The following is an 11,080-nucleotide window of genomic DNA, read 5'->3' as shown; positions in this document are numbered from 1 at the left end:
GGGCAGTATATAATGTTCATGTGAGGATAGCAAAGCGGAGAGGTGGAAAACTATCAATTCACATTTGGTATATCTGGGCTGTTTAGCCGCAGGCCGTCCTATTCAAACAACATAAACAACCTCTGATAAATGTCTATAATACATGGGAATTTACACCTGAAACCATTAATGAAAACTTTATTTGTGGCTTGAATTACATGCAAAGAGCTGTCCACCCATAGGCAAATAATTTTATAGCTTTGATTTGAGTAAAAAGGTGAATTGATCTATTTAAACAAATGAAAGGCTCTGTAAAGATTCAGTGCTATTGCCGATGCAAACTTTGTTACATATATTAAATTCATTATTTAGTAATATACTACATTAATACAGGATAATGCAATTAAAATATTGCATTTTAGTTATAATTTACATCTCATTACTGTACAGCTATCATTATTATACAATTAATAAAAAACACAAACAAGGAAGCTAATATGATTTCAGTCAGACAAAATATGCAGATTGAGAGTCAATTTACACAAACTGAATGACATTGCTACTTTTAAACATAAAAAATATATATTTGAACATATAGAAAATACCAAATAATGGCAATAAGTGAGAATAATCCAAATGGTAATTTTTCATCCTTTTGGTTGCATTGGATTTGTGTCTGTAAAGTAAAGTCTGTGGTGTTTCACTCGGATCTGAACCAAACTGCAACTCAAACCGACCTGTCCCTGAACCACATCCCACACAGACCTACCATCTGTTCTAGACCAATCACCGTTCTGAAAAAGTATTACAAACTTTTGAAATTCCAGACTCCAGAATAAACATGTATCCAGATATGAAATATTGGTGAACCTTTTTTGACGTTTAGTTCAGTTGAACAGAAGAAAACAAACTAATCTTCCCAAACGTAATAAAAACTCGCCTTCAATGTCTTCATATCATTATCAAGTTGTTATATGACAACCAACTTTATAGAAAAATCAACAAGTTTTTTTTAAAAGAATTAACTAACATCTCTCACACATTACACCATTACATTTCACTGTATACTACAGTTTGTACAATATCTCAGCAGCATTGCTAAAGCAAGTATTATGGATATGGTTAGGGTTTCTCAGTTGCTAGCATTTGCAGGACATGGTAGGAAACTCCCTTCGGCCTATTACAGTACAGATGCAGAGTTCCAGTGATGTCAGATCTTACCAACGGACATAAAAGAAAAGGAGGACTGACAGCAACATATAAACACTGCCACATTCCAATGGACAAATCTCCCTTTCCGAGACATCCACACACACACCAAGAAATGACTGACGTGGTACGGTACTAGTATCGTCTCTAAAAGCCTGTATGACTATGTAAGATGCAATCCAATACATTCACATTTTTCTTTGATTTCACTTTCTAGTGCCAAAAGCTTTCTCTCACTCCTCCTAGTGCCGTCTTCATAGTGCAAAAGCTGGAGTTACTGAGCTGAAGGGGTGGAGCGGAAGGGGGCCATGGCCGTTAGCCAATCAAAGACACAGAGAGATCTCCTATCCCTCCTCCCTTATCTGTTTCGGCCAGTAGACTTCTCAGTTGATTCGTCTGTAGGTGATTTCCGAATGTTCAAAACGATGTTTGTTATTATATTGGTGACACCACTTTCATCATGTTGATATTTAATGGTTTTGTACTGTGTTATAGTAATCATGCATTACCTTCTTCTACGTTGAAAGTATACACGGATAAGCCACTGCACCACAAATGGCCACAACACTGCGAAGGCCACTGTGCTTGGAGACACATCGAAAGGCCACCAGGAAGGTTTCTGAGAAACGAGATTTCATTAAAGAACCTGGCAATAGAGAACTACTAAGGGTTTTTAACTGCACAAGCATATACTCCCAATCCCATGTGATTTAAAGTATTTGAAACAAGATTTTGAAACAATACAGCTTGTTTAAATTAATGCATTGTAACAAAATAGATACTGTGTCTTGTTTTGGTCAGATTATTGTGTCATTCTCTAGTACCTTGCTGCTCTTTTTTGCTGGGGTTGATGTATAATTGGGAGATAAAGCCAATGACCTTGCCTAGGGAACAGATCAAACAGTTACTTTTATGAGATAAAACCAGATGAATTATGAGTGAACACTCCTTCAGTTATGAATAAAACAAATACATGTGGAAAACTCACACCAAACATACTTTACCGTGTTAACTAATGATTAATATTACAATAACCGATTAAAAAAAGACTACATTTAGCCTTTTATATTGTGTTTGAAAAACCCAAAACACTGACCTGGGAGGCGGTGAGAGCCTCTAGAGTGTGCAGTCTCTCTAGAACACTCTGCATGTCCTCCTGAAGTCTGGCCAGAGCCACCACTATCTGCTCGTTCAGGCTTCCCCCAGGGGGCACAGCGGCCCCCCAGCGGTCCCCATTCCCTCCGCTGCCCTGCGTGGGGCCCTGGGCCCCAGAACTTTGGCTTGACGACCTGGAACCTGATAAACCGAACGTAAACAGATGTAAACACACGTTTGGAATAGGAAATCAATCTACACGAGCCATTCAAACCACAGATGAGATGCATGATACTCTATTGACAAAACACTGGATCTCTAGAAAAATAACTTAGACAGTAAGAGTAGCAAGACACGGTGCACATTTTAGATCGCAGGCTTTCCTCACCCCTGCTTCTCCTGACTAGGGAGCTATCAGGCCTCTCTGTGCTTTGTCTCTGTCTATAAGAAGCAGCTCCACCTGTCTGCGGTTCCTCCCCTCCACACTGCATGCCCTCTGGGAGGTCCTGCTCCACCCCGGGGGCCCCAAGCCCTGCCTGGGGCTCCTCCTGAGAGGACAGAGGGCTGTGGCTCTCCCCCTCCTCCCCCTCCTCCAGATCCAGAGAACAGTTCATCTGCTCATCTGAGCCCTGGGAGCGAATAATTGGAAGAGCATACAGTTTAAATGCTACACACATACAGTCACACGTCAGTTAAAAACAGAGAAGTTTTCTCGTGTGTGTCTGTGTGCGTGTATTACCTCCTCTAGACCAAACTGGTCCATCGAGTCACAGTACACCTCACTGTCAGAGTCACTCGCCAGGTGATGGGGACCAGACACATCTTCACATGGATCTATGGGCATGGACACGGACACACATCAATGCATTCAAAGGCTAAACGATCAAATACTAAATGTATCACTGAGACGGCAAACGCACCTTCACTAAACTTTTTTCCTTTTCCATAGCCACTGTGACAAAAAGTGTACAGGATACTAAATGGACACAGTCTTTTCCGTACGAAGAGAACCATTCAAGAGGGTCACGACTCATGAAACAAAACTTTGTTGAACCAGTTTTAAGGTATATTGTACCTTAAGTAACAGGATTCTATGGCCGTTCCAAGGGAAACGCTGAGTTGGCATGGCTCTGAGAATAAAGCTGAGCAGCTTATCGGATCACATGTCTAAGGATACCCGAGAACGTCAAGCCACTGTGGGCAAAGTCCTAATCTCCACAGACTCCCTTCAGGATCCATTTTGAATCATGTACATGAACATGATTCAAAATGGTCATTTATCTCGGTAGGGGGATGAGGATCCAAGCAAAGGGCAAATACTGTTTCAGAAAAGTTGGTATTTTGCTGATATGTTGACAGGGTGTATTAGTCTTTTTTTATATATAATGAGGCACTGTACTGGATGCCTGAGTGAAATGTGTAGCTGTAAACTAACAGGAGTTCCACTACTTAATCGTCTTCACCGGGGAGACATCCCACAGGTTTTCCTCACCTGTGTGGTGCCCGTTAACCTGCAGCTCAGGGAGCAGGGAGGTGCTGATGAAGCCCTCCTCAGAGTCGTCGCTGTTCAGCGCAGACTTGGAGGAGTGGGTGCCATTGGTCTGGTGGGCCAGTCCGTTCCCCACCCTACCGTTAGACCCAGGCACTTTGGGTTTCCTGGCGGAGCCCTTCTTCTTTGCCTGGGAGACCGCAGTTTTCTGGTCTGAAAACACATTTCCCGGACATTTGAGGGTCACTTTCTTGCTTGTTTTCTATAATGCATTTACTAACACTGTGACGTTGGGGATGTTCATATGCGTGACTGTCATACCTTGTTTCGACTCCCTTATCTCGACGTCTTCCTCTTCATCCTCTTCTCCGATATCATCGTCGTCTTCCTGTATTTCCTCTGCTTTTTGCTCGACCTCCAAGATGTTGTTATGGTTAGGAGGAGCTAGCCTGGCTGGTCGGGTCTCCAAAGTACCGTTCATCTCCAGGGTTCTGATGATGCTCATTGTGACGCTCTTAGAGGGCATGGAACCTAACGTCGTCCCAAATCCTGAGACGGAAACAAACCCCACATTTAGAGAACTGTGAGGCCATCCTCAGTCATTAAATCCATACCTGAGTAATGGTAGTAGTTCATTTGTAAAGTGCCATGTATGAATATTCCATCCAATCAAAATATGGTGCTGTAGCACAATCCAACCGTGCTATTTAGGATATTAACTACATTAACATGAAGCACATTATTATGGAGGGTTTGGGATTTCACAACACATAAAGACAGGGGTTTCAACTCTATACAGCTGGATCAGGTGATACACCTAAATTCAAACGGGACTGGAGCTGTTATTTGTACTAAACTACAACACAAGACATTACTAATGGATAATTACATTGAGGGTGACTACTACACACTTGCCTTCAAGTTGTCTAGCAAACTTTGTCAAACGGGCTATGCGTAAAACAGAGGTGAAATGGCAATAGAGGTAAATGAATTAGTCATACTCGTTCGACACATGAAAAATGTTGCACAGCTCGTGTCGGCAACGCAAACGAGGCAGGTTGGTGACTGTACCTGTGGTCAGGTCTGACACCTGACTGAGCTTTTTCTTCTCGTCCACCAGCTCGTAGAACGGGCCCATTACCTGCAGGAGCTGCTCCACCTCATCCGTGATGGGCATGCCCTCAAGAATCTGAGGAAACACACAAAGAACCCTGGAACTTTGCAAATACATTATCCTACTGCATCAGCTACTTCTCAATAATGAGACAAACATGCGCAGGTATAGATATACCAGTTAAGGGTACCGTGTGTATTTATTTACAGTGATGTCCAGGGTGTATCTGGTGGTGGGGGGGGGGGGGGGGGTTAGGGTTAGGGGAGATGTGGCCTCTACCACTGTCATTCCTGGTTTGTGGTGGAATACTTACAAGTTTCATTTCATCAACATAACCTTTCATTGCTTGTTCCTTGCTCATATCTTCAAGAGAACTCCATGCATCCCTACAGAGAGACAACAAGGGCTTATACACAGCCAGCATGGTCAACAACTGTCCAAATATGAGATTATCTTGATGCTTTTTGAAACACTATCTGTTTTTGCACTTTGGGTTTTTGTTTGGATACATACTAAACTATTCGACAGCAGCCATCGGCCCATTTTGATTTAGGCCACAGTTTAATTTGTTGTCAACGCTATCCACTTGTGACCCAGATCCACATAGTTAAGAAGTGAATGACGACATTGCCAAGTAGATTCAGAAAAGTAGTGATCCGCCTAATCTAAACCATCAACAGATAGCAGAGCTTTAATGCCATTCCTATCTGTGCCCTCAGTCTATCAAACTGTTCAGAGATCTACAATTGCTGTACAACCAGACGCAGTCATCCACCCCCCTTAGTGGGCAAAAGGTGAAATGTCATATCTGTTCTCCCAAGCACAACAAGTCCAGAGATCAACTTCAAACATTGGCAGAAATGGAAGGATTGACCATTACATAGACAAATGGTAAATCCTTCCATTTGTCCCACATCAATCTTGCAGCATTGGCATGCAATTACACTGTATTAGCTGAACCAAAAAAAGACAGTAGGAATATAGATTTCGTTACCATTTAGCTTTGCCCACAGGGTCCCAGAACCCAGGGCGGGGTATTTTGCAAGGTCCTATTGTGGCTTGTTTGTAATAACTATAAAATTTGAGCATCATGTCATTGGAGGGTTGAAAGGAACCTAAAAAGGAAACATGTTCAGATTTGATTATTCAAACATGCTTTTTTCCATGACACGTGCATAGATTTTCAGTTTGAGAATGCAGTATGCTCTGTGCTTTGGTGGAGCAAATCTCCTTTTGCAAAACTAGCTTGTGTGGTAATTAGGTTAAGCCTTATAAGCGTGTTCTAAGTGGCAACCATGCTGTTCAGTAGATCACTAGTTTATATCTGCAAAGGAATCGATTCTGGTAGACAGTACAATAAATAAGTCAAGTGATAAACTAGATTACAACAATGTCCTCTGGGACTCGTTCTGTAAATACTATGAGCACTGCTTTAAGCACACATATATAGGCTATAATGTAGAAGACAAACATCACCGTCGGGGGGTAAACTTTGTATCACTTTGACAGCAGCGTCAAACCTCAGCTCGTGCAAAGGTCTGTCATCCTTTACACTGACACACTCCATCATGACACAGAATGTGAATTGGGATGGTGAGATCGTCAAACCTGAGGATTATATTTACATGAAACCGTTGATGAAATTAATGTTACCACCCTGGTTCTACACAAAACAATTACGTATATCAAATAGGCAGACGATGAACGACTATCTAAAACAATATGACGTCTTGATAGTTTTCAACTGTGTTAAGTATAAACCGATAGGGGCATAACCAACCAGATAAGCATTGTGTCGTCTGAGATATTTATATCACCATAGCTGTGTATAATTACACCCAACATTTAATATACAGCTGGCAGTAGTTTTCAGCACAGCGAAAAAGTATATAGTGTTGATCTGAGGATGACATACTTTGCAACTCACCATTTGATGATCTACCTGACGTGAGAAGCGACCTCTCTAACGCTTGCCACCAGACGCCATAGTCTACATTGCAGAAGAGAAAGGCGAAAGACATTATGGGAAATGTAGTTTTCTATTGTATAAAAGGCGATCACTATGGCAGCTTTTACCCCACATGCAAAACAGAAGTTCCTACAAGATCCAAAATTCACCCAACATAGAGGGAGCTCACTGGAAATGTAGTTTGAATATCTTACAGTCAGTTTGGGGATGAAGTGTAAACCTTTGATTTATTTTCTTAGCTTCATAAAGCCGCATCATTAAAACAAAACATGATAAAATATAGATATGAAAAAGAATTGTATTGTATCACAATTTGTACGAGTTACCTTATAGTATGTAAACATATTTGTCAAAGCACAAGGCAACAATACAAAATAACACTACATCTCCCAGAGTGCTCCACTGTTACCAACGTGTTGTTCTACGTATTTTTTTTAGGTTAAGTCAGTTTGGTTTATTCAGATGACAAGGCATGTTTGGTGTGAGCGGAGCTTTACAACTGTCGTCTGCTACCAAGGTAGCACGAGAAACTCTGTGCACCGCGTGCCGGCAAGTGTATACAAAACCAATCGTCACTTCTATTTGGGTGGGTGATAGGTTGCAACAATGTGAAAGCGAGGCAGGAATTCCACAATACCAGGCGAAGGAGTTTTCGGCGCTGAGCTGGTAGTCTCAATCAAAGGGAAGGCAAAGAAGCAATGCGGAGAGATGTAAGATGGCAGAGCTACAAATGTTGTTAGAGGAAGAAATTCCAGCCGGCAAAAGAGCCCTTGTCGAGAGTTACCAGAATCTCACCAGAGTTGCAGACTACTGTGAAAACAATTATGTTCAGGTAAGTTATACAAAAACATGAACAACGATGGCAATCTTAAAATCCTTTGTCGTTGATCAGCAGGCAGGAAATGTGGATAATAAACTAAAGTCAAGGATCCAAATTGATTGCCATGGCGCGTAGAATCTCGACTTTTTCAGATCATAATTTCTTTATCGTTATTAAATGAACATGTTGGACCTATACAGCCTCCATTCATCGGACCTGTTCACTGTTCTGATATAGTTCGTTTACACAGAGGGTGTGTCTGATGTAGTAGACAAAACTTATCTCTGACTTCACGGTAATATGGTGAACTCTGAATCAAACATATAGAATAGCTAGCAATCTTAAGTGATTTGTCTGAAAGATAACGTTTCATTTTGTAGTTACATCGTTTCTAAGAGTTGTTTTGTAGCTACTGTGCTGCTCCAACTGTCAGGGTCAGTGTTAGGCACCAAGCTTTAATCTATCTGCATCAGTAGCACTGTAACGTTGTGAATTATGTTCAATTATTAGTTATTTTTCAAATGTGTAAAGCGAGTTAGATTAAAATACGATTTCTGATTCCTTTGATGGTATTTTAAAACAGACTGCTTGGACTGTTGGAGAAGAACTAGACGTCAAACCATATTTAACGATTAGGGCAATATTTAGTGTTCCCATACCAGAATATTTCCATTGCAATAGTTGAACTTGCATATCGGCCTATATATGAATCCATAACTCAATTACAAACTACTCACGAATATAGGCTATTGCATTTCACTATTTGATAAGCTATTCTATTTCCAATATGAGCCTTGAAATCCGGTATAGACTAACATATGGATTAAATGAACATAATACCGGTCCCACTTTTCATCTCACTCGGTGGGATTCAAGTGCAACCTCTTTGGTTCTTTGGTTTGAGGAGCGCACCCTTGAAGAGCTAGCTAGTAGCAGATAGCCACCTCTCTGAGTGGAGTCCAGATGTTTGTTGAACATCAGAGGAATGTGTAAGCTACAGGCCAAGACCAGGAAACAGAGTTTGGGGAAGTAGAACAGGAAGAAGACATAATTTCAGCTAGAGAGGGTGTGTCTACACCAGCTATTCTCCCAAGGGTTCCCTGTAATTTTGTTCTTGGTATAACTTTGTGTCTTCCCGATTTAACTGCTAAGTGAACTTAGTGGGCTGCATGTATGTAAGACAAGCTCTCATCAGCCCTCCATCTGTCAAAGGCACCACAATTTGTGTGTCAGTGTGTATACACACACACTACATAAAAATACACATACAGGTGAGCTATAGACCAAACCATGTGCTCTGCAACATGTCTCAGCTTGACTTTTTAGCAATTGAATGACTAATGCTTTTTTTCCTTCCTTATCCAGACTGTTGCCATGTTTGTACCCCAGATATGCAACCCACTGTTCAGTAGAACATGGTTGAAGTCGGTCTTTGCGGTTAGCAAACAATGACGGTCACTGTCTCCATTTGCGACTGACCACATAAGTTGGGATACACTGTGTGTTAAAATAAGAGTGTGTGCAAGTGTAGGTTTCAGACAGAATGCAAAAGAGAGGGGGTTGACGAGAGGATATTTGAGAATAAGCGTATTTGCTGGCATGTCTTGTTTGTTCACCATGGAGGACAGGAGAACACGCCTATACTCATTGCTGTCTCGAAAGATGTTTCTTTCTATTCACTCCCTAGAATTCCCTGTGTCCGCTCAGACAATAGCGACATGACAGTTCAAGTAACACGTCATTGTTTCAGATGTTGTTCTGCTATGACAACACTACGTGTGGTCTCTTTCAGAAACTCCTAAGGGAGGGTCTGTTGCCAGCAGCCTTCCACATCCTTTGCCCCACTCGGACTGTAGAGGTTCCGCTCAATAACATAATGGCAGCAAAGCATCGGAAATCTCATTTCCATTTTTGGCTGGTGTTTTCAGCTATGCGAGTCAGCGGCCCCATGTTTTTCTAACCTCTGTGACAGGGGCCGTCGTGGTGGACAAGGGCACTAGGACGCGTTCTCTCTGGGCCACCTGGCAATGTTGGCAGGCGGAACAGATGCACGTTTAGAGGTTGCGAGGAGGGTTGCGGACAGCGTGGCTTCTCGTCCGTAACTCATTTTTCAACAAAGTTCATTCAACTCAACAAAGTATATGTATGGCACATGTAAAAGCCTGGGCGCTTCTGGAGGGAGCGTTCATCTCTTTCTCTCTCTTTCTCTCTTTCTCTCTCTTTCTCTCTCTCTCTTTCTCTCTCTCTCTCTCTCTCTCTCTCTCTCTCTCTTCTCTCTTTCTCTCTTTCTCTCTTTCTCTCTTTCTCTCTTTCTCTCTGACAATGGCATCAGTTACCATCGTCGAGGATTCGAGGCGTGTATGAGTTGACCTCCTTTTGTCCTGATCGTATAGCCTCTGTGCTCGGGCTGCATCCCAGCAGAGTGATGCGAGTTCCCCCCTGGAAGAGAGCCAGGGCGGGCCTGGAGGTGATAAATGTGGCGTTTTCACACGGCTTTGTCTCTCAGGATTACCGAGTCCCCTTCCCTTCTCTCTCTCCTGTCTCTTTTACTCTCACTTCCTCTCTCCATCTCTCTCTAACTCCCATTCTGTCTCTCTCTGTCTCTCTCTGTCTCTCTGTCTTTCTCTGTCTCTCTCTCCTATCTCTCTCTCTCTCTCTTTACTCCTTTTACTCTCTCCCTCTCTCTCTAACTCTCTGTTGAATGACCTGGTTATTCTCACAGCGTGGAAAGCCCAGCGGCTCAGGCACCACCAGCCGAGCTCATTCATCCTCGCCAGCACCTGTCACCCCACCTTTAGCTGCTGCTGGTGTTGGTTTGGCCCACTCTTGGCTGAGTTGATACTTGGTAGGAATAAAGGACTTCAGAAAGTAGGGGTGGGCAAAGAAGGGGGTAAATGAAAGCAATTATCTTTTGTTTCCCCTCCAATTTCACCGCAATGGTCTGTTTTGTAGATGGATTTACCTGAGGATGTTTATTTTTAAGAACAGTTATAGTATGTATGTATCTATAGTTCATTTTAGATCTTATATTTAGTACTGTGTTGGCAGTTAAACTTAATTCAAAAAGTGCTGGAGTTAAGCTCACTGTGGTTAATAACATACTATACACATTTGCATATTCACATAGTGACAGACTGCCTGTCTGCCTTGTGGACTGTTCTCCTTTGTGTCACTTTCCAGACTTACTGATGGACATTTTAATTGTGCTCTGATAGAGCCTCAAGGTCAGATCAACCTTTGACTTCCGTTGGCCCCAGTGGAGGAGAACATTTCAAAAAGCACTTATCCCTCTGCTGAGTTTTAAAAGAGGCAGCGACCTGCAGAGTTGAACTCTTAAGTCTAAAGAATTCAACCGAACTTCAATTGGTTTGGCAGTTATTGCTGAGGTGCATCTGCCTGGCGTTT

General features: G+C 42.2%; 2 protein-coding genes across 13 annotated transcripts in view; one reads left to right on the top strand and one right to left on the bottom strand.

Annotated features, from left to right (window-relative positions):
• Positions 1 to 160: 160 nt before the first annotated feature.
• acbd5a (acyl-CoA binding domain containing 5a) lies at positions 161 to 6,935 on the bottom strand. 3 transcript variants are annotated; one of them, XM_062479280.1, is made up of 14 exons: positions 6,814 to 6,935; positions 6,363 to 6,494; positions 5,881 to 6,001; positions 5,200 to 5,272; positions 4,844 to 4,961; positions 4,688 to 4,720; positions 4,094 to 4,321; positions 3,776 to 3,985; positions 3,023 to 3,117; positions 2,672 to 2,912; positions 2,285 to 2,484; positions 2,013 to 2,072; positions 1,698 to 1,807; positions 161 to 1,584 (listed from the first exon to the last, which is right to left on the bottom strand). In XM_062479280.1, the coding sequence occupies exons 1-14, from the start codon at positions 6,905 to 6,907 to the stop codon at positions 1,572 to 1,574; spliced, it is 1,728 nt and encodes a 575-aa protein (XP_062335264.1). In that variant the 5' UTR covers positions 6,908 to 6,935; the 3' UTR covers positions 161 to 1,571. The 3 variants fall into 3 exon arrangements, with proteins under 3 accessions (XP_062335264.1, XP_062335263.1, XP_062335265.1); XM_062479279.1 differs by having other exon boundaries at positions 6,802 to 6,882; XM_062479281.1 differs by lacking the exon at positions 4,688 to 4,720 and having other exon boundaries at positions 6,802 to 6,880.
• A 522-nt stretch (positions 6,936 to 7,457) lies between these two features.
• abi1a (abl-interactor 1a) overlaps positions 7,458 to 11,080 on the top strand; it is a 31,931-nt gene continuing 28,308 nt past the window's right edge. For 3 of the 10 annotated variants that reach the window (XM_062479355.1, XM_062479354.1, XM_062479353.1), the window contains exon 1: positions 7,459 to 7,687. In XM_062479355.1, coding sequence (XP_062335339.1) covers positions 7,571 to 7,687 — 117 coding nt within the window. In that variant the 5' untranslated portion in view covers positions 7,459 to 7,570. Of the gene's footprint in view, positions 7,688 to 11,080 lie in introns of all 10 variants that reach the window. The other 7 variants (XM_062479352.1, XM_062479351.1, XM_062479359.1 and 4 more) reach the window with 5 other exon arrangements.

Source organism: Osmerus eperlanus, chromosome 15 (assembly GCF_963692335.1).
Source record: "Osmerus eperlanus chromosome 15, fOsmEpe2.1, whole genome shotgun sequence".
Taxonomy (NCBI): domain Eukaryota; kingdom Metazoa; phylum Chordata; class Actinopteri; order Osmeriformes; family Osmeridae; genus Osmerus; species Osmerus eperlanus.
The sequence above is the reverse complement of the archived record's forward strand: the minus strand, read 5'-3'. Positions and strand labels throughout refer to the sequence as shown.